Source organism: Numida meleagris, chromosome 1 (genome assembly GCF_002078875.1).
Source record: "Numida meleagris isolate 19003 breed g44 Domestic line chromosome 1, NumMel1.0, whole genome shotgun sequence".
Taxonomy (NCBI): domain Eukaryota; kingdom Metazoa; phylum Chordata; class Aves; order Galliformes; family Numididae; genus Numida; species Numida meleagris.
In genome coordinates this window covers 86,653,836-86,676,437 of record NC_034409.1, presented here as the reverse complement: position 1 = coordinate 86,676,437, position 22,602 = coordinate 86,653,836, and the positions used below count along the sequence as shown (strand labels likewise).

The 22,602-nt window shown below is 39.9% G+C and overlaps 2 protein-coding genes across 2 annotated transcripts in view; one reads left to right on the top strand and one right to left on the bottom strand.

Moving 5' to 3' along the window:
• LOC110400937 lies at window positions 1,945–14,769 on the top strand. The gene is made up of 5 exons (XM_021401309.1): window positions 1,945–2,147; window positions 10,601–10,636; window positions 11,156–11,290; window positions 12,107–12,153; window positions 13,264–14,769. Exons 1-5 carry the CDS (start codon window positions 2,078–2,080, stop codon window positions 13,588–13,590), a joined length of 615 nt encoding a protein of 204 aa, XP_021256984.1. The 5' UTR covers window positions 1,945–2,077; the 3' UTR covers window positions 13,591–14,769.
• The window catches only part of LOC110400891 (OX-2 membrane glycoprotein-like), a 47,992-nt gene continuing 34,602 nt past the window's right edge, over window positions 9,213–22,602 (bottom strand). Inside the window, exons 8-9 of the transcript XR_002440146.1 lie at window positions 13,433–13,510; window positions 9,213–9,540 (exon numbers count right to left, since the gene is read on the bottom strand). The gene's annotated coding sequence lies outside the window, so the exon portion shown is untranslated. The remainder of the gene's footprint in view (window positions 9,541–13,432; window positions 13,511–22,602) is intronic.

Below are 22,602 nucleotides of genomic sequence, written 5' to 3'. Positions count from 1 at the left end.
AACCTCAAAAAAAAAAAAAAAGTTTACAGGAGTCGAAGAACATTAGAAATGCCTTAGGATTTTGTAATGAGATGATGATATTGACCACAGCAACAAGACCCCTCCTCAACCCCCAAGGTCCTTCCTTGTGCTCATGAAATCAAATGGAACAAACGTGACATTTAAATTCTCTTTACCTATTTTTAGTGAACAATCTATCTCTCATTGTTTTGCTCCCTGATTAAAATTTCAGTTTTATAATAAGGATGCAAAGATTATTTGTCAACTACTACTATGACATTCCTGGCATAAACTTTATGCAACTCAGCATTAACACAAGCAGAAATTACACTGCCAGGACCACATCCCTTTACCAACTAGTTTTACTGTCTATGCTGGATATGGACTCAGCCACTAGGTGTCTTCACTATTCAGAATTACAACCCGCAGTCCAAGTATTTTGTCTTCAGTGGAAGCTTGCTGTCTGGGTGCATAGTTGCACTCAAGCAGTTTTCTTTCTTAAATATTTTCCAGTTATGCTGGTTTGCAATATTTGTGAGGCTGTTTCCTTACAAATATCTATATGATACTCCCAATCATACGGACTGTGCTAGGCTCTTCTAACAGTGAAATTTTGGAAAGCTATTCCATTATTTTCTCCAAAATATCACTTAAGTTTTTCTTAAAGCATAATATACCCCTCTACACCACTCCTTTAAGACCTCACCTGGCATGCTGCATCCCGTTCTGGGACCCCCAACACAAGAAGGACATGGAGCTGTTGGAGCAGGTCCAGAGGAGGGCCATGAAGATGATCAGGGGGCTGAAGCACCTCCCCTACGAGGACAGGCTGAGAGAGTTGAGGCTGTTCAGCCTGGAGAAGGAGCCAAAGGGACCTTATAGCAGCCTTCCAGTACCTGAAGGGGGCCTACAGCAAAGCTGGGGAGAGGCTTTTTATACAGGCAGGTAGTGACACGATGAGGGGACATGGCTTTAAACTGGAAGAGGGTAGATTTAGACTAGATATTAGGAAGAAATTCTTTACTGTGAGGGTGGTGAGATGCTGGAACAGGCTGCCCAGAGAAGCTGTGAATGCCCCCTCCCTGGAAGCATTCAAGGCCAGGCTGGATGGGGCTTTCAGCAACCTGGTCTTGTGGGAGGTGTCCCTGCCTATAGCAGGGGGGCTGAAACTAGGTGACCTTAAAGGTCTCTTCCAACTCAAACCATTCTATGATACACATTTTAAGATAGAATCTTGTAACTGCATTTTTTTTTTTCTTTTCCTGGTTTCTATCTGTAGCTGTTGTATTTGCATTATAAGCAAAAGTGATAGCTGCTGTGCACAAAATTCCTGTTTAACTGTAGTTTGCTTCTAATTTTATGAAGAATCTCTGCATTTGTTAGAATTTTTGAGAAGGAGCAGAAATTTTAGAAACATTCTAGAGAAAAAAATGGATAAGTACTTTATAAGAGCCCCTGAAATCCAAACCCAGATTACTTGTCTTTATGTCACAAGGAAGACTTGGAAACTGTGGGTGCAGTTGTCTAACACAGTGTGGACAGATCTTTCTGATATCTAGCAGCCTGCAGACAGTTGATTTGGTCAGATTCCTAATTTTAATCTTTTATGTAACTAATGTTGAATTACAATAATACATAAGAACTAAACAAGTTTAAAATACTATTTTGTATTCCTTTCCTTTGGCATGCTGCTACTTGTGAAATCAAAATCTCAAATGCAGAAGAATCTTACTAAAAATAATCTGCAGCTCTGTTGCAGTGTAAGCAGAGCCAGAGAAGTGTTAAAAATGTTTTACCTTGCATTGCAGAGCAGTTCTGACATGTCATGAAACAACCAAGCAGTTCACATTTCAACTACACTAAAGCTACGGTGTAACCCACCAGATTTTTGCATGCAATTTTGCTTCCCTGCCCCTTTTCTCAGCACTGTCTTAACAGAAGAAATAGAAAAGGAAATCAGTTTAGATACGTACCCTGGGTGAACCTAACAGGATGCAAGAGGCCATCTGAACTGCACTTTTCAAACCCACAGAAACCCCTCCTCTGTCATGTCCCAAAAACAAAGCCGCCTCCAGTCATGTTGATAAGATGGATCTTGTTGTACAGCCTTCTAGTAATGCTGGCTCAGAGCAACAATCAAGAGTCCGGTAAGTTGTAGTTTTATTATTTAACATATATATTGTTAAACATTGAAAGGGGAAAAAAAAAGAAGCCAAGGGAATTCCTAGTGTACCTTGTAGATAACTTTTGTCTCATTTTATTAGCATAACAGAGACTCCTAAAGTAATTAAAGAAGATGATTATGGCAACAATTGAGAAATATTAGGTATCTAGTCTAGTACCTGAGGACCAGATGCATCTTTCTTTGTGGGCTCTGCCCTCAACTGGGATGACAATACTCAAAGCCTCAGCTTGAAATCTAGGATTTCTACCAGCTACAACCTGGTTTGCAGTCAGATTGTCCTTACTGCATAAATAAATGCATCTTCCATTATTTAGCTTATTTCAGTATTAATTTTCATCCTGTTTTCAACTTAGAACCTCCATAGTTTTTAAACAGAGAAGCCCTCCTACTTCAAAGTGATGTGAGCACCACACTGTGCTCAGTTCACCCCTGGTATTAATTTTACGGCAGACATTATTTTGGTTCAAGATCTTCCATGCTGTCCTTATCCAGGAGACATAAATGTCCGTTTTGAAAGGAAGGTAGTCTTATGTTAGGGTAATAGCTACAGGAGTAGCTGTTCTCATCCGCTCTTGGTATATTTCAGGTATTTCAAACAACACATTTATCCAAATAACACTTGTTATAAGGCACCGCTAAAATGACAAATTCAGTATGGGCTATGCGAAGCTTAGTCGACATGAATGACTCATTCTGCAGATCTATAGCATCAGACAGTGTTTTTATGAACAAAATCCATCAAAGATACTTACAGGAAATGTTAAGTGATCATTCAGAGTATCTGGGAAGGGAAACCCAAATACTTAGCATAGAATACATGAATTATCAGGTCAATTAGATGCAGCTGTTTCTTAATTGGAATGCTATCTGAGCTCAGCCAGGCTACTAAACTGCTTTAGTCATTTGAAAATCAAATGTAAACATCCTTCTGCATGTGGTGTATCCAGCAATAACCTTCTTCATATTCAGCAGACATCTTCTTATCTTGTAAGAGAAAACTACTGCTTCTGCCCACTTCATTATGACTGCCTGTGCTATCAGGTCCTCGCAGACACCTTACTGCATTGTCCAGGTCATTAATATGTGGGTGAACCCCTATACTCATCTGCCAGGTTCCTAGATAATGTTTTTAAAACAGAATACTAATTTTATTGCACTTCTTACTGTATGAATCCTCTCTACACAAAATCTATTCTATCAGGTTTTATTCTTTGATCTACACCAAAATTACCCGAGGCCCTCTGAGAGCAATACTGTTTCCTTCCACGGTTTTACATTACTATAAGTATCAGAATCATGTTTATGGAAGTATTACAGGCAGAAAAGTCTTTGAAAACCAGTCTATGCAGAATCTTGATGTATATTTTTTTTAATATATTTACATTTTAGACAAATTTTCCAAGCTTATTTGACTTTAAAACAAATGAAAGTTGAAGCAAGTTATTTAAGCTTTGCTTGCTGCCAGTCTATCTAAACTTTCCTAAACTCCTAAGATAAACAGCTGATGCTGACAGGTTTCGTATATCAAGTTAATGACAAGAAAATCTCTGCTAAATTAGAGAAGAGGTAAACACAAGTTTTTTGATAAGTTTACAGATGGACCTTCCCTTCCCTACAGCCCCAGTAATTTCAGGTCAGTCAAACCCTGCCTCCTTTGAAACATGACAACATTGGCTATTCCCATCCAGTTGCACTGACAGTGGTTGTTGATGTCTGGAACATATAAAGTCAATGTAGTGTTTCACAGCAATGGAAATAAAACCTAGCAAGGCTTCCACCACTCTGAGAAGCCTGGCCAACATCTGCATACATACCCACTGGTCCTACAAACACCACCTTTGCCGTTCTCCATGCAGGACAGCTGGCACATTCTAACATTCAGTTATACTGAAATTCGCTATCTTCAAGTTTCAGTCATCAAAATATAAAGGCACATTCTCTGCTCTCACATCACATTCTTTTGTCAAGGAATTGCTTTGGATAAATAAATAAAGAAGCACTTCTGACAGCTGCCTCAGCACAGAGGTCAGCTTCAGAAATGTTATCACCGCTAAGAAAAAGAAACAACATCCACAAAATTGAGAAGCTCATTATTGTTTGTGAAGCAAATATAAAAAGTACATGGCTGTATTTAGAACATGGGGAAAAATAAGTGTAAAGGGACAAAACTAAGCTTCTACTAGCTAAATGACAAGTTAATTCATTTTAAGTACATCACAATTTCTTTAATTAAATCCTACGAATGACATACTATATCATCTCTTGGCCCTCTTTAAAAGAGCAAAGAAAAAAAACAAAGTAAAGATACACCTTTTAAAAAACAAATCCCAGAAATTTCAATTAATAACTCTTAGCTTACTGGAATTCTTTCAAGTTCTTAGATGATGAGGTGTGAATGATATCCTTTAGAAACGAAAGATTAGAAAGCTCAACTTCTAGCTATTATTTTTCTCCAATGAGTTGAGTTAGATAAATAGAAAGGTGTCTCCATTATCCCTGTTCTCTTTGCTTAATAAATAATATCTTGGCTACTATGTCATTCCCTTGAGCAAAGGATAAAAAAAAAAGTGTTTTTGATAAAATTACAGCATTGTCACGAGTCTTGCAATATTATACAAGTTATAGAGCACATGCTTTAGCTTGAAAATCTTATCCTGGCAGTTCACTGTACCAAAAGTTTTCCTTACCTATAAAATTAGTTCTAGGTGCAGTAGAGGTTGGCTTACCACAGCCTATCCAGGAGCACAGTCAAGTGATCTAAAAGAACATTTGCTTTTATTCAATCCGAATCTTTCTAAGTTCTGTAAGTTTGAAAATGATCTATAGAGCTTTCACTTTACAGATTCTTTCACTCTCTTGAAAACTGCCCATTCAAATATTCATCATGAACACCCATGTGTATAAAGCACTGAAAACTTCAGACTTGGTATCAAACCTTGTAGCTGATTTCAGCTCATAACAGCATTCCAGAAAGAACAATTCAATTTATTTTGGAAATCGCATGCAGTCTGTAATGGGAAGATAACTACTCTGAGATGAACTTGTCATATGCCCCAGCAAAAAATAATAATAATAATAAAAAAAATTATATGGGGAAAAATATTCAGAGCCATGTTTACTCTCATTTACTGAGGTTTCATGAGTGTTTCTTTCTAATGGCAAATAATAAATAGAAAACAAAAGGTTATCTGCTTATTAAGTGTTGATTTCCCTCCCCCTCCTGCGTTAAAGACATCCCTTACTGTCTAGGAAATATTTTTATGTTATTATTTAAATTCCAAACCTTCACTGAGACCTATTCTTTCTCAGTGGTCCTTAGAGTAATTTATTTTTTAAAGTTTGCATTAAACATCTTATCCTGTATAGAGAGTCCTAAGAATGTTGATTTTAGACAATTTTTTTCCCCACTGCTTTTTATCTACTTGAAGCGTTATTGTTTTTTTTTTTTTTTTAAACTATGTATGGAATGACTTGTGAGGGGAAAAAATGCTAATGAAAGATTTTAAGGCATGTTCATTATGAATTCCCACACTTCATTGTTGAAGATAGTAGATTATAGAAAAATGCTTTTGCTATCCCAATTTTTTATTGAGTTTCAAAACAATTCCAACTAAGAATTTTCTAAAGGCTGAACAAATGTCCTTTTTTAAAAAAAAAAAAAGAAAAACTTTTCTAGAAAGTCCTCAAATTTATGACTTACAATACGTGTAAAGTACTATGCTTGTTTGTAGCAAAAGATTACAAACTAACCCAAGTAATTCAACTATCAATCATTAACAAGTCACAGATGTATAAAAAAACAATTGCAGTTATTTTTATACTCCAATCATTGTTTTGTAACTGAAAGAAAAAAAGACTTAAAAGCAATCTAAAGCCTAATCATCTTATGCTTTTAAGAGGACTCCTTTTGTAGGGCCGCCTACAAACTCTCATATGCACCAAAAGACAATCAGTAGCTTGTATCAATCCTCGTTAACAAGTTCAAAAGATTCCTGTTTGACTGACAGAGAGAAAAAAAATAAAGCACTCAATGAATAGCATTTACCTATCATCCACAGGCTGCTTCTAAGGGATTCACAAACATTAACTATGACAGTTATATCAATTTGCAGTAAGCTAAGCCTCTTCTCCCAAGAATACCATGACACTGCTTTCACTCCCTTCTCTTTGCACCCCTCTACCCATTTTGGTTTTTGTTTTTGTTTTTTCCCTCTAAGGGGAAGGAGGAAGAGCCTTTGTTTGCTAGGGTTAATTAGCAGCAGGTTGCCAAACACTTTCACTTGCAGCAGCAGCTGGAAATGAAAACTAAGAAATGTATTACACAGTTGACTTTGTGAAAAGACAGAGAATTTAAATCAGGCCCAGTAGATGGCTGGGAATTTTCCTCTGGAAATGTAATTTCAGTAAACCCAAGTATGTTGTAATTACACTAGTATGGCAAATGCTCACCATCAGATGCTCACAATTTTGGCACATGTTGGCATAGGTATTGGGAAAAAAAGGGAAATGTTAATCAAGCTAACCTGGCTGAGAAACTGATTAGCATATGTCATTTGAATTCTCTTGAAAACATAGTATATAAGCAAAAGGAATATGAAGTAAGCTAAATTCCAGTGGAACATTTTTTTAGAGTCAAATTGTAATCAACGAAATCCTTTAACAGCAGTGGAATTAGCTCCTTACAACTTAACTGGTGGCAGTGCAAGAAATCATAAGGAGGGAAATTTCTTGTTGTGATATCAGTGCAAGAACATGCATAAGTGACTCCAGTCCTCAGTAAGGCCAGAGGGTAACCTCAACCTTTCTGTGCAGAGAGTAGCACCCTGTTCTATCTGAGAGGGTCTGCTGCTGGATGTTACTCTAGGTTACACTGACCAGTCCAAGACAATAATTTCTTTAGAATAAGAAGCAATGTTGGTAAGATGTCTTCCCTTCCAACAACCTACACTACCAATCTTCATCTGACATTAAGGGGATTAAGTACACTGTTGTTGTTCTTATTCAGTATTTGCATTACCAATCACTTTGCTATGAAAGTTTAGTATTTTGCACTTGTCTTCTTGATCTACCACCTGTCTTTCTACAAAACACTTATCTAATTTATCAGGATCATTCAGAAGTCAAAACCTATCCTTCAGTGCCTATATAATTTCTGCCAGATTTCTAATGTCTGTAAATGTAATAGATATTTTGTTTTTCTTCAACTGAGTCATTAGTTAAAAAAATATTCAAAACCACACTCAGAACAATTCAATACGTAACCTCTGTTAGAACATCCTTTCATTTTGAATTTGTTCTGGTCTAATTATTTAGAGTTTTCAACTATTGTATGTTCAACTATAGCGTATTATCTAAACATACGTAGGTAACAATTGTCAAAGGCAACCTCAAAAATACCACAGAAGTCAAGATATACCATAGATAGACATATAGGGCTGCTTGACTCTTCACAATTCCTGTTACCTGGTCACAGAGGGAAATAAGACAAGTTTGCTGTCATTTGTTGCTGATAAATTCATTCAGATTGTTATGTCCTCTTGATCTTTCTGAGGTTGACAAGCAGTTTGGTTATTTGTTTTTTCTACACCCATCAACTGGAAGATACAGACACAGGATTTTTTTCTCTGGACTTGCAAGCAATCACTCTTTATTACATAAGCACTGTACTACAAGAGAGGGTAGGGAAGTAGGAAGCTCTTGAATGTCATGTACTTGTTATTACTTAGCCAAAGAAATCAAGCACCACAGGAATCTTTAATAGAAGGTCAGGACATTCAATACTAAGACTCAGAGTAAAGGTGATACACTAGAGCTTGAACACTGAGTTTTCAGAACTTTACAAAACTGAAGAAACAGAAGTAACATACATATAATATAAATAAAATTATTTTCATTATTCCAATTATGACAAATCACTACCAAACAAAAGCCTTTAATTCTGCAAATCATTAATAATTGTGAAATAAACAATAATCTGAAAGAAATCTAAAAGTAGCAGAACATGAGTGTGAGAAGAATGATACAGGAAAATCTTCTATTCATATTTTATGTATTTTCTCTCTAAACTACAATTCCAGATTTGACTGAGATATAAACTGATATTCATATCAGAGGGATAAAGTCAATTTTAACAAACCTCCTAAAAATGAAGGAAGCTGTAGTCTTGATTTATCTGCTATCAGTATCCACATAGAGATATGATCTGAAAGTAGACAAAGAAAGCCTAGCAAAAATGGGAGAGAAAAGAAACTGTGATTAGTGGTTTTGCAAATGTATAACAGATCCCCACACATCACGATTTTTCTCATGTTTTTCTTCACTTCTTGGATTTGGTGCCAGTGATTGTCTAGTTGAAACTAAAGTTCAAAGAAACTCTGAGAACAAAATTTATATAGGTAACTAGTTGGTTATACACTGTCTAGTTCATTACTGTAAGGAAAAGCCAGCCACAGTCGTGCAAGACAGAGGTGGAAGGATGAGCGCTGCTGAATGACAGCAAAGCACAATGGAAGTCCAGTATTTTCACTCTGGAGTTTTTCCTCATTACCAGAATGACAGTGGAACTAGTTGGACATAAGGGCAGTGTGCCCATGTGGCACACTGGGGTTCATTAAAAAGAGTGTGGCCAACAGGTTGAGGGAGGTTGTCCTCCCCCTCTACTCTGCCCCAGTGAGGCCGCATCTGGAGTACTGCATCCAGTTCTGGGCTCCTCATTCAAGAAAGACAGGAATCTTCTAGAGTACAGTGGAAGGCCATAAAGATGATTAGGGGCCTGGAGCATCTCCTTTATGAGGAAACGCTGAGAGACCTGGGGCTGTTCAGCCTGGAGAAGACTGAGAGGGGATCTCATCACTGTTTATAAATATCTAAAGGGTGGGAGTCAAGAAGATGTGGCCGGGCTCTTTCAGTGGTGCAAGGGGTAATGGGCACAAACTGGAACACAGACAGTTCAATACGTACATGAGGAAGAAGTTCTTTACTGTGAGGGTGACAGAGCACTGGCACAGGCTGCCCAGTGAGATGGTGGAGTCTCCTCCTCTGGAAATATTCAAAACCCACCTGGACACTTTCCTGTGCAATCTGCTGTAAGGAACTGCTTTAGCAGAACAAGTTGATCTCCAGAGGTTCTTTCCAACTCCTACAACTCTGTGATTTAGTGATTCTGTTATTGTTTAAAGTAAGTCCCACTGAGTCTCAAAAAGAGCCTTTTTAAACAAATGGATTCCATATGCAGGATAACTCATTCATGCTGGATGATGGCTTCTCCCAACATGTTTTTCTGGTAGCATAGTAACAGTCCAAAATCAGCTGTGTGGATAATTACCACCTTCATACTTCTGTCCTGTCTCCTGGTACTGGGGAAAGAGAAAAAGAAAAAAATAAAAGGAGGATCTGGAAGAGAAAAGCAAAGCACCAAATGGCCTTTATTGAATTATTCAATAATTTAAAATTATCGGCTGGAACAAAGAAAGATTATGGGAGGACAGCCTGCTTATATGCTATATGACTAGACAGAATGCCAATAGGCATGTATTCAGTGTTGATGAGGCACCACAGTAAAGAGAACAAAGCAATTCAAGCCCCTTGTTGAGAATGATCTTGAATCATAGAATGGCTTGGGTTGGACGGGACCTAAATGATCATCCAGTTTCAACCCCCCTGCGAGTTGCCACCTGCTAGATCAGAGAAAGTATAATTTTGTACCCAAGAAGTTCAAGAACAGAAAAGATCACTGAGCTTTAAATACCCTCAAGGAGTAAAGGACAAGTAATACTTTCATACTAACTTAGGCAGTTGTGAAGTCTAGGTTATGGTGAACCACATCTGCCCTCCTCAACATTGCCCTGCAGCTAGAAAGCAGTCTGTGTATCTGTAATGTCCTACTAAGCCTACATGGTTATAAAACTGTTCTGTTGTCATTTCTTCTCCTGATAAGTTAATGGACTTGTAACCCTTGCTTTTTGCCCAGGAAAAGTTGCAGCAGAGATAGCAGCATGAAAATTTGTGGCTATAATCCGCAGACACAGTATTTTCCCAGCTTCCATGATACAGTTTTCATTTGAAACAAGAAGAGCAGAAATTTTCAAGTATCAGAATGGCATATTCACAAATATAATACCATAAATAAATGGTGAAATAGATCTCAATGTGCAAAGTATAAGCTCTATTAATGTATTTATTCGAGTACCAAGAAGGTCTGAAACACAGAACCACTTCGTCAGCAGTGGAAGACCAACGCTTCATTCCTCCTCCCACAAATCACTGCAGCTTTTGTTTGTTGTATTTTGTTCCCTTTTCCATCACCAGATTGAAGGTGAAGTTTGTTGAGACTTCAGTGTGTGGAGCAGAGAACACAAGTGCAGTGCAAAATGTCAGGTTGCAGTTTCATTTCCCTGTCTTATTTTTCTCTTTCAGGAGAGTCTGCAAACACCACCACGCTTTCATCAGAATGTAAGTTCTGATTTCTTATTTCCTCTTTAAGAGAAGCAAAGCAACTTGTATTGCTAAGAGTTTCAGTCTTAAATTAAAATTAGGCCCCTAAAAGGGTTATCTTCTTAACGATGCCATGTGCATAAGCCTTAGCAACATTCATTTCTAGGCTTGTCTATTACATACAAACCTATCAGAAAGCTTCTTAGTTGTTTTTGTCTACTGTGCAAACAGTACAAAAGAAGAGGAAGAAAGACCTTGATCTTAGAACGCATTGGAAGTCTAGAGCTATGCTTTAATTGTGACCCTTTGTTTCTGTTGGCCTTGTACTATGCATCATTCCTCAGTGACACTGTTCTGCACCCTTTTCATTCCAGTATCTTCATATTTGCTAATATGTCCGTGGAGATGGTTATCTCATGACATGCTGTACCAAGCCAAAGAATGTTTTAATTACATTAAGAAGGCAGTTACATCAGAAAGAACAAATGCTAAAAACTCCAGTCAAATATTACTCTATGCTAATGCATGTTAATGCAGTTTTAGATGCCACTACTAAGTCAAAAGAACATGGAAAAAACAAGACATTGCACATTATTTATGCTTCAGTATCCGTGGGTCTATGTTGTCCATTCATCTTCATATGCGTGTTTTGGAGTCTAAGGAGGTACCATGGTGAGCAGTTTTATCATATAATATTTTCCTACTGTGTATCTCATTCCATAGTTTAAAATTTCATTCAAGGCTTAATGAAAATCCCCTAGTAATTACCCCAATTAAGTGCTGAATTGTCCTTGTCAAAGTGTGCTGGTTAAAATAATGAATCTTCAAAAAGTAAATTTATTCCATGTTTGTGTGTGAAAGTAAAGAACAAATAAAATATACAGATTTTATAATAGTTGGACTTTTTTCTCCTGTTTTTTTTTTATCTTTTTGAACAATCAAGTTACAAATGAGAAGGTCTGTTAGCCACATAAATGCAGTCAAATTCTATTTAGTTGCATTTTATATTCCCGCTCTTCCCTCTGAGCTATCAAACTGTTACAGTATTAATCTCTCCTGTTTTATAGGAACTCTTGCACAGCTGCCATACTCTAAGACAAGAGGGGATCCTGGAGTCCCCCACATCTTATTAAGTGAAGCAATCAATTACTTGTTTTCTCATAGGATGGCTTAAAGATTTTTCCATATATTTTCTTGCCATTTAACTGCATAGAAAGACAACTAGCCAGAAGTACACTAGAAATTTATCTGCTCCTATTCAGAGAAGCTCTGAGGAACACAGAAACACATTCTATAAGAACATCATTTTATGCTGATTATCTTTTGGCAGTAAAACAATTCCCAAATCCAACCTGGAGATAGATTTTTATTCTTTGAGGGGCACTCAATAAGGCAAGGGCTGCTTTGGTAATCTCTACTCCCCTGTGAGCAGAAAGGCATCTTCTCAGTGCTGATTTATTAAAACATCCTTTTTTTCCTTCTACCTAGGAAAGCATAAGAGATCTCCATCAACACCACAGAGACGAGAGAGCCGGGTATGCTTAAATTCTGCCACCACTGAAACCAGATTATGTCCTGCATAAACATGTCCTGAAAGTAAATTTTTGCATAGTGTAAAACGTAGAGTAGGATTGGAGACAGATGTAGTTGTGGTGCCTGGAAAGAATAGCTTCCCTGGCATGAGATATCACCTTGTCTGAGCTGAAGGGAAAGAACTCAGCGTTTTAGCCACAAAGGTACTTTAAGCATCTAAAATCCTTTTAAAATGCATAAATTTGTAAAACCATTCCAGTAGGAGTTTAGGCACCTAAGGCACCTCTTGTGATCTGGTTCTGACTGTCTGCACAAGACAAAAAATCACCCACAGGGTCAGTAAAATGATTGAGAAGAAGGACTTTGCTATGTGGCTAGCATGAATTCACACAATTCTTGCGACTGGTTCCAAAGAAATTAGATGAGCAGAAGGCAGAACGCAAAAGATACAACAGGAGCCAGCAGCTGTCATTCACAAGATGGTGGGTATCAAAGAGCACCAAATAGATTGCAGTGTTCCCGAAAGACAAGGTGGGGGAAAGAAAATTGAAAGCAGTATGTTCTAAGCGGCTGGAAAAATGGATGCCAAAAGAGAATTTCCTTAGAGAGAGACTGATTTATAGAGGAAGATTTGGAAGAGGAAGAATTGCAGATTTGGGAGAAGAGAGATTTATTTGGAGAATAATTTTAAAAGAAAGGGTAATAGGTCAGAGATTGGGAAATGGAAGAATGAGGGCAATCAGGAAGATTCTTTAGGGTTTGGAGGTGAAAATAAGGATTTTACAGGCTCAGAAAGGAGAGCCTGAATGAGTGGCATAGAAGAGCTCTCAAGAGGATAAATCGGTTTTGCCTTAAGTTGAAATCATGCAAGGAAAGACATGACTGAGTTTGGGAAGGGAAATGGAGGAAGACAGGAGACACAAGTGTGATTTCTAGCTTATTTCAAAGATCAAAAGAAAATCCAGTGATCTGGTGAGTCCAATGCACCCATCTTCAAAAGAGTTTTAAAGGGATACAGCAAGATCGATAGAATCTTACCAACCTCTTATCTAGCAGGAACACAAGCAATAGCAAGACACGCACAGAGCTGTACCCTGTTCTGTCTTTTGCAGATCAGAAGTCCATCAGCAATTCCATCCCATGCAGCTGGGACAACTCCAGCCTCAGATGAAAACTCCTCACTTTATTGCTCCATGTCTAGCCCACCTCAGCTCTTGCCTGGCAACAAGATTTATGACAATGTTCCTCACTGTAATGCTCAGGAGACAGCATCTAACTCACCTTGTAATGATCCTTCCATCCCAGCTTCACTTGAAAGCCAAGATGTCCTCATATACGCCTCACTAAATCATTCTGCTTCTGCAAAAAGATACCAGAGAAGGAAACTCTCTATAGAAAATGAATTTATAGAATATGCCTCTATTAAGATAAATAAATAAATATGGCAGACATCTCCAGACAGCCATTTTGCATGCAGTCTCTGGTTTATCTTCCCTCCAGGATCTTTCCTTTCTCTCCTAGGGAAAACTTTCCTTTTGTTTAGAAGAACCTGTGGATGCTCCCCCACTACACACAGGAATTCAAAACACAGCCTGTGTCATTCAGGTGGGTGGGTAATTGCACTGGGTGTTTGTCTCTTAAGTAGAGGAATAAAAGGAAACACAGCCAGCTTTCCTGTTCTTCCTTTTGCTCAGGATTCTGCTTCCACTCTGACCTTTTGTTGTGGTTTGAACAGAGGCATAGGGGAGTAGAAGAGAGGGCTTTCTTAGGTCATAAACATGTAAAACGAATCCATGAGGAAGATAATACTTAGCCAAATTAATTCCTCCAAAGCAAATACTAAAAATGCATAGGGGAGAAATTTTCTCTGAGTTTCTAATAACACCCTTACAAGGATTCTGTTTCTCATTCCAGTTTATCTCCTTGCAAAATTCCTTGAACATCAGGAACGCATAATCCTCTTATTAACTAAACTCATATCAATACTTTTGCTTGTTTGCTTCTTGTGGGGAACAGGCAAGAAGATGGAAAAGAAAAGGTGGTTTTCCTTTTATAAAGAAGTCACACAAATATTGTGTGAAAATACGTAGAGTGTTCTCTTTTTTCCTCCTGGTGTGATGACTGGTTAGCTAAGTTAACGCATATTGCTTTTGTCCATGATGGATCGATGGAAATAACAAATGATGGGCAGTAACTGACCACAGTCAAAATAAAAACATTCTGTTTGTGAGTAGCTGTGTACAACTGTGCCACGCCAAGCTTTCCTCCCAACACTGGCACAAGAATATGATTATGCTTCATGGTCAGGTTTGTGGAAAAAAAGATAAAAAGGAGATTAGGACCAAAGTGCCATTTGAACTTTGAGGAGAATGCTCATGCCCTTCTTTTGCAGCACTTATTTCATTGTAGTTTGGATACCATGCATCTGCACCTGCAACACAATACTCTGAACAATCACATTTAGCATTGCCTGCACCAAGAGGTTTGCAGAAGCAAAAAAAAATTTTTAACTTGGTTAAAAATTCAGACCACAACTGAAAAGGAAGAGTGTACCAGTTCTCAGCATGCACATAACGCACCAAATGATTTGCAGTTAATGGAAGTCAAGCTTCTTCATATCTTACCTCGGCACAGTTCCAGCTAACACCGAAGCTGTTGTCAGATACACATTTACCCTGCTATGTTGATAATGTAGATAATTTATTACGCTTGTGACACACTTGTCTTCCACCCATCATGCACTCTACAATGGACTCTGCCCAAGAAAGATGCTCATGTGACTGAGAGCTAAAGGAGACTGGGCACAGCTGCAAGAAGTACTGCACAGCCACCAGCTGCAATGCTAGAGAAATCTGAATGTGTTGTGTTCCACTTTCAGATCAAGGCTGAACCTTGGCTTAAGAAGAGGTCCCCAGAGATCGAGGTTTGGTTTGGAAGATGAGATTTTTTTAGATAAACAGGAAGCACCTCGCCACCTTACCATCAGATGTGCCAGCATAGAAAAGAAAAGCACTGGAGCTTACAGTTGGTTCTTTTTTTTTCTTTTTTTTTAAATCAAAACCACTGAAAGTCTATGTCTTTTGAAGGAGGGAAACAAAAGGCGCTGACTGAAACTGCCATTTAAGGTGCAACACCTGCTACTTAAGGTGCAAATAATTCATTCAGGTCAAGTGCGGCACCAGTTTTCATAGTCTTTTGAAAGAAATAAAAAAAATGTTATTTCTGCCAATGCAGTTAAACTGCTCAGTGGTATACCACAGCTAGTGGGCACGGTGGTACTGGGTTGACGGTTGGGCTAGATGATCTTAGTGGTCTTTTCCAACCTTAATGATTCCATGATTCTGTAATTTCAGTCAAGGACTTGCATGTTCATCCCAATCACCCAGTGCCCCTCTCAGTAATGTGATGTTGCATGTGAGACATACCTAACAGCAGCTGTGTTAAGGTTCAATGGACGGCCTTTGCACACGGCAGGAAACAAACAGCCATGACCTGCTTTGTGGGGGACATACAGCACCTGTGCACCCTCCATAAGATATGGTCTGAAGGTCTCTAGCTTTTAACACATGATTTGCTACTTGACTCTCTTTTGCTATTTTTGTACTGAATATGTTGCATGGGTATAGTCATACAGGAAGCCCAAAGAATACAAAGCTGTGCAGCTGTCAGTTAGACCCACACACCCACAGGGGAGGAAAAGAGTGAAGTCTGTGGAGCTGAAGGTCTGTTAATGCACATTACTATACTGCATCACCATCCAGTGACACTCTTTTTGTATGGGTGGCAGATGTAGCTGCATCACCCAGTTCTTCCCATCCAGAGCCACCTGCACAGCACATAAGCCTCTTACAAGCCTTGATGGAAGGGGTGGGCTCTTAGGCCATAAAACGCATCAACCCTCCTAGTCTCACTTTCTCTATTTATACCCTCCACTGCCGAATCTTGCTTGCTTGTAAAGTAAAAATAAAGGTAATCATGTGAGGCTTACTCATTTGCCAGCTCTCGGTCCCAAGTCTATCAGATGGGACTGCTCTTGGCAAACCACACACTTTACTGTATTGCCAGATCAAGCAACAGCTTGCCAAGCCTTGCTTCTCCAATTATCTGTTTTTGCAATATTTTCACCCGCATCACCACAAATATCCCGAGGCCCATTTTGTATCATGAGGTATGCAGGCAATGAGGTGAGTGCAGAAAGAAGAGTTACAGCTATAATTTTGTGAGAAATGACATCCGCATCTCTGTGAAAAAGGCATCACTTTGCATCACTCAGTTTCCTGCTGTTTGCCCCCTAAAAGAGCGGACAGGGCTGTAAATGTTGGAGTCCTCCCAAAACCCAAAGAAATATGGTGTACAGAGTGCTTGTTCCTTGGTTCTCCTGAGCCTCTCCTCTTAGGGCCCGCTGTGACTGCATTGCGGGCACTGCTAAAGCAGTGCCCTCCAGAAGAAGAGGGGTTGCACAGACTGATGGCAACATGGGATGTTTTGAGATACAGCACCAAGCTCTGCACCATGACCTTGCTGTCAGCTAGGACCTTCCCACTTTCCAGATAAGCACTAATGTTTCCTGGGTCTCCCTCTATCACACATCCTCATAAGGAACAGGGAACACAGACATAGAGCTGATCCTTGGCACCAGCCCACGTGCACAAGAAAGTTGAAGGGAAAGGCAAGTATCTGTTTCCATGCCTGGCCTGCTCCCCACTCCGCTCATCGCAGCAGGTTCCCCATTCTGTGATCTCCACAGCTCTGCTTCTGTACCCCATTTCAGATCAACAAATACCACCCCAGGGATAATGGGAACTAGAGACAGGAAGAAGCGCTCAGATGGTGCCAGGGATGAGGAAGGAGCAGGTCTCAGAAAGCAGGAGAGGCAGATCCAAAGGGGTGCACAGAAGAGGGTTCCGAAGGAGGAACCAGAGCCTAGAGGACAGCAGAGGTGGCTACAGAGCTTGACATGTAAACAGTCTCATGTCCCTCAGTACATACACTGATTTGCAAGGTGAAGAACCCTTGGTTTTGAGTGAGTTTTAAGCAACAACTATTATTTTCAATGAAAAAAAACCTAATGAAAAAGAAAATGCTTAGGAACCAAGTAAGCCCTCAGGCTGAATGTTTCCAGCTGCAAGGGTCGGTGGTAGCAGCACATCATCAGCATCACACATATCATTTCAGTTTCACACAAATGATCTTCCCATGCCCTTTACATTCCTAACAACAGCAATTCACTACCTAGCCTGAACCCTAATTTCAAATTCCTATTCCCTTTTTGCCCTTCCCATAAGTACACGCATCTCCAGGAATCCATTAATGGAATACTACTGCTATAATGGCATAGAGCTGTGTCGGGGGGGTCAGATTGGGGTTAGGAATAGGTTCTTCATTAGAGGGTGGTGGGGCCTTGGAACAGGCTGCCTAGGGCATTGGGCACAGCCCTGAGCTGCCGGAATTCAAGGAGCATTTGGACACCATTCTCAGACACAGTTTGGATTTTGAGTGGTTGCATGTAGAGTCAGGAGTTGGACTCAATGATCCTTATGGGTCCCTTCCAGCTCAGGATATTGTCTGATTCTATAGTTACTGTAGTAGAATTAAAGAAATGGGAAAAAAATCAAGACTGGAAACACTGTTAAGAGACTTAGCTTCTAACCATTATGAATCTTGGTCTGTGAAACAGAGGAATTCACATTATAATGAACTTGTATAGTTCATTATACACGTTTTGTATCATTAATTTTAATCTTTGTACTGAGAGGAGATCCACCTGGTCACCTGAAATTTGGAGCACAGAATATGTTGGGCATGAGATGTCACCAGCCTTACCTGAGAGTGATCACTTTGCACCAATTTCAGATTAACATTTCTGCCTTAACACAGTGATGTGGCAGCTACGTTTACATGCAGATGGCTTTTACTCACAAGTAAACTGAACTTTCTTTGAAGAGAGTTTCTTATTAATGACCATCCATTACTTCTTTCTATCTGAAATTGTGGCTAATAGTATTTTCTGTGGACTACTTGCTCCTCCCCAGTTGTGATAGTAGCCCTAGGAAAGCACATCTACTGCACGCATAGCATTTCTGCACATAGCCAGATGCAATGACACGTATCTGGTGACAGCAAGACGGAACTGTGACCATGTTTCACCAGGTCTCACCACCATTCACTTTAGCAGGACCAGAATCTGTGGAGCTACTTCATCTGACACCTGCCTGTGAGTTAGTGTGCAAGTCTTACAGACAGCTGTTCCTCAAACAGAGCTTAGGATAATCATAAAACCACTGCTCAGATTTCTGGGAAGAAATCTCCCACCTAAACTTCATACTGGGGATCTAACACCCTTTTTCTGCATTTCCACAAATTCTGCAGAAAGGCCTAAAACCCTATGGAAATGTCATTTCCTTTACATCTAATAACATAAAATAAAAAAATAGCTTATAGCTTTTAGCTTTCTTTGTTCATCCCTTAGTCATTGACAGCCATGGTTTTCTGAAGGAAGTGGTTAACTTCAGTGGATCCTCTATTTTCTCAAGAAATTCATGAAGGTAGCAGCCTCTGTCACAGTAGGAGAATGACAAGGAAAACTCAACTTACGTAGATTGTAGTTACAGTACAAAAGTACTGTAAAAGTAAAGAAGTTACAGTAGCGCTATCAGTGCCCCAGCTGGGGATGTCACAGTTGCCTACCATTGTTGGTTATCTTGCTCAGAGGCTGAAAAACCCCATGATCCACCAAGTTTCCTTTTCTCTGTAGTCCGGCAGCAGACTCTACTAAAACACTGGTCTCACATTCTAAGTATGTGATGGGAAGTAATGCGTGCTTGGATTTCAGATACCTACTTTTGTCTGTGAAACAAAGATTGAACAGAAACAGCTTTTGGTGCCTGTGCAATACTCTCATCTTCCTGTTTGGTTTCTCTACTCTCTTGGAAAGACTTCAGAGCTGTAAGTCCGTGAAACAGAAATAAACAACAAAACAGACAAGAAAAACTGCAAAAGTACTCTGGCTGACCTCACTGTACAGAAGAGGTTGCCAGGAAGCAAACTCAGAACAGAAGTGAACAAAAGTAGAAGAAAAGCTCTTCCCTGAAATCCTGCGGAACTCATGTTTCTTTGCAGTAGTTCCCTAGTGATATAGCCCTTGCTGAAGCACAGAGTTCCACGGAGATACGCAAGCTGATAAATGCACAGGGAGAGATTTTAACTGTGTCAGATGGAGGTGTAAGTCTTCCTTTTCTCCTCTTCTGCAGAGTTTTGCAGCATCTCTCTGTTTATAAGAGAATACTTGGTATCAGAATTAGCACTGCTGCATCCTTCACTGGCAGAGAAAGCCCAGGGAACTTTTTCCCTAGTAAAAAAGAGAAGAAACATAGCTCATTCTTGAAGTAACTATTGTAACACATAGCCCAATGTGTACAAAAATGCACTCATTTCATATATAGGAAATGTGAGCATTAACTGCTTGGAAATTAGACTATTTCTGGCTGTCAGTTCCAATAATGAAATGAAACTGCCTTCCTGAAAGCCACATGCACACACTCTTGGCTCTTACACTAAATATGATACATCTATTATTGAGAAAGTCACTGAGGCCTATACTTAGGATCACACATCTCAGTGGGAAGGGGCCCTCTGGCCAGCACTTCAGCTGGAGTCAACTTCGGAACCACATGAGGATGCTCAGGACTGGGTGCTTTTCAACACTCCACCCTCCTTATCCGTAAAGTTAAGGAAGCCACTTATTTTGGAGAGTAAAAGAAAAGAGAAAGACATGTGGGAAAGAACACATGACCCAATACTGAAGACACTGCACGCAAGGCTTTCTCTAACTTGTTTTTCAAGACCTTTGGTGATGGACATTCCTTTGTCACTCAAGCTCATCTATTCAGCATCTTATCACGACAACAAATGGAGACTTTTCCTATCATCCAGCCTGAACATTCTTCCGTGAACTTAAAGCTATTACTTCTTATCGTATTTCAAGCTGGCGCAGAGAACATTTATTGCTACCCTTTTACAGGTGCCCATTTGAAGACATTACATCTCACTCTGGACAAATGACTCCAAATCTTTCAGCCCTTCTTCAGGCCCACTAACAATCTTGCTTCTGTTCTCTACATTCTCAGATTGTTTGACAATGTTCTTGAGGCACAATGCCTGAAAATCCAAAGTCACTACCTTGTAAAATCCTATTTCTCTGGATCAAACAGTTCTCAAATAATTCCTTATGTATTTTATCAGTGATAAAAGACTGTGAATTCATGGATTTGGAAACAGCATTATTGCTCCAGAAAACACACAGGTATTATATTAGCAAGCCTTGACTATAGTATATAAAATCAGTCTTAAAGCCATAATCTCAGTGGACATATGGGTTGTGAAAATTCTTTACACAGATAAAATCCCATTTTCAAAGAATACACATTTATTTTGGCAGGAGTTGTGACAATCCTGAGCTGCTATTGGCAAGAGGTCCTTGTTCTGGCCATGCCAATCCATGTCCTCTCCACCTCTTGGCAGGTGCAGTAAACACCTGTGCCTTGAACAGCTGTGTGCTGACTCTTCACAGGAGGATGTCCTGTCCCCAGGGAGATGCCAGGTGCTGCCTTGAAGTGAGCAGGGGAAACCACCTGCCTTTCCACACCTCTGCTGCTAGATATGCACTGATTTTGTTGGGAGTGGAGGGCAGGAGGAGCAGAAGACAATACAAATTAACAACACTTGGCAATCTCCTGTTTTTGCTTTATCTCATTACCACAAAGGGTAAGGTGGAAAGTACCTATGTTGTATAGAATACTATTGCCTTTCATTTTCTGCATTGGTGGAAATTTTGGATGAGTGTGTCAAAGCACTTTACTTCCTCTGGGAACCCTTCTTACAGCATTAAAAACCCTGGTAATCTGAAATGGCTTGCAAAAACAATGTCCTGGAGACTGAAACTGGTCTGGATTTCTTTCTGTATATAGCAAATAGGCAGCAATGAGTGTCAGTGGCTGAATGCAGATCAAAGTCCTTCCAGGAAAAGAAAAGTAATACACTTGCTGTGTATAATACCCAATCAGCATACCACAAGCACATTCAAAGAACAACCTTTTCAGTTCCAGTGAATGGGTAAATAGGAGACCAGAAAGTTAGGCCAACCCACTCACCTTATTTGTGAGTCAGATTGCCTCCTATATTATGCAACAGCACCCAGGTTCACCACCCTAAACTAATAGTTATCCCCAAGTAGTTAGGTGAAGGTGAAGTCTCACAAAAAATGCTGGCTTCCTATAGCAAGGAAGGCCATGAGGCAGTTGACCAGAGAAATATCTCCACGTAGTTTACCTATCAGTCTGGGAATGGCTGGGAGCAATGCTGGGAGTGCACCATCCAGTTCTGAAGCCTGGAGGATGATGCTCCACTCAACCTCATAACATAAGGGACCAGAAAATCTTCAGTGATTCCGCTGTCCTCCTACATCAGCTTAGTTATTTAGCATGCACCAGAAGTGAAGCACTGAAGTACTTTGCAAGACCTGTCTTTTCCAGGTGATGCCCTGGAAAAGAGAAGTGAGAGGGGTTAGACCCAAACTGATGAGAGCGGGCAGAAGCGCTGGGGTCGCTTGGCTAGGAGAGGGCAGAGTGCTTGTAGTGCTCCGCCCATCTTTCCCCCAGATCACACATCATCCCGACTTTCTTCTGACCATCCTTTTTAATGTCGAAAACTGCTGGGCAGACAACTGGCAGAAGACTAACCACTAGGTGGCAGGAAGCAGCAGGGATTGAGCACCAGCAGCGTCCAGCTGGACCCCCAGCTCTCCCAGCACTGTGCCCCGCTGCCAGCCAAGCAGTCCTCCTCTTGCTTCCTAAATTCAATGGATGCAGCTCCCACCCAAGCACAGGAGCAACTCCACTACATTTAGTAACCCTCAAAATTAATTTCCTCTTTCTCTTTTCGTTCTTTTTTTTGTGGCGGTGGGGAAGATATTTTGGGTGTTTTCTTTGATTTGGCTTTTGATCTCATAGTGCTCAAAGAAGCCATGACACTTATTTTAGGATGGCACTGAAGTGCAGCATGGCAGCCATGCATGGGCAGAGCCTGATCTTTTGGGGAAGAGCAGGTGGTTTTCTGCAGTTCTTCGGAAGACAGGATGACGTGCCACCAGCCAAGAGTGGTTTTCATTGATTAAGAACAAAACAGAACCCATGTTCCTTAAATTACATCCTCAGTTGCTCACTCTTTTGTGCCTTCTTCTCCTTCAGGACTGTATGTCCAAAGAGAAAAGCCCCAAAAGCTGTTAAAATTTCAGGACTACAGAAGTTTACTCAGATCGGTTTTTAGTACTACATATTGGAGTACCATTTATATTTGAATTTTTGACACAGTAGAACACCAAACACAGAGAGTGGTGACCAATCTATTTTACAGTATTGTCAACAGTTTATGGGCGTTCGGCCCGGTTCTGTGAC

Coding starts and splice junctions, on each gene's coding strand:
- LOC110400937 (XM_021401309.1), top strand. CDS start 2,078: ATGTTGATAAGATGGATCTTGTTGTACAGCCTTCTAGTAATGCTGGCT. Junction 11,291..12,106: donor GAGTCTAAGGAGGTACCATG/GTGAGCAGTTTT, acceptor CCTTCTACCTAG/GAAAGCATAAGAGATCTCCA. Junction 12,154..13,263: donor CACAGAGACGAGAGAGCCGG/GTATGCTTAAAT, acceptor TGTCTTTTGCAG/ATCAGAAGTCCATCAGCAAT.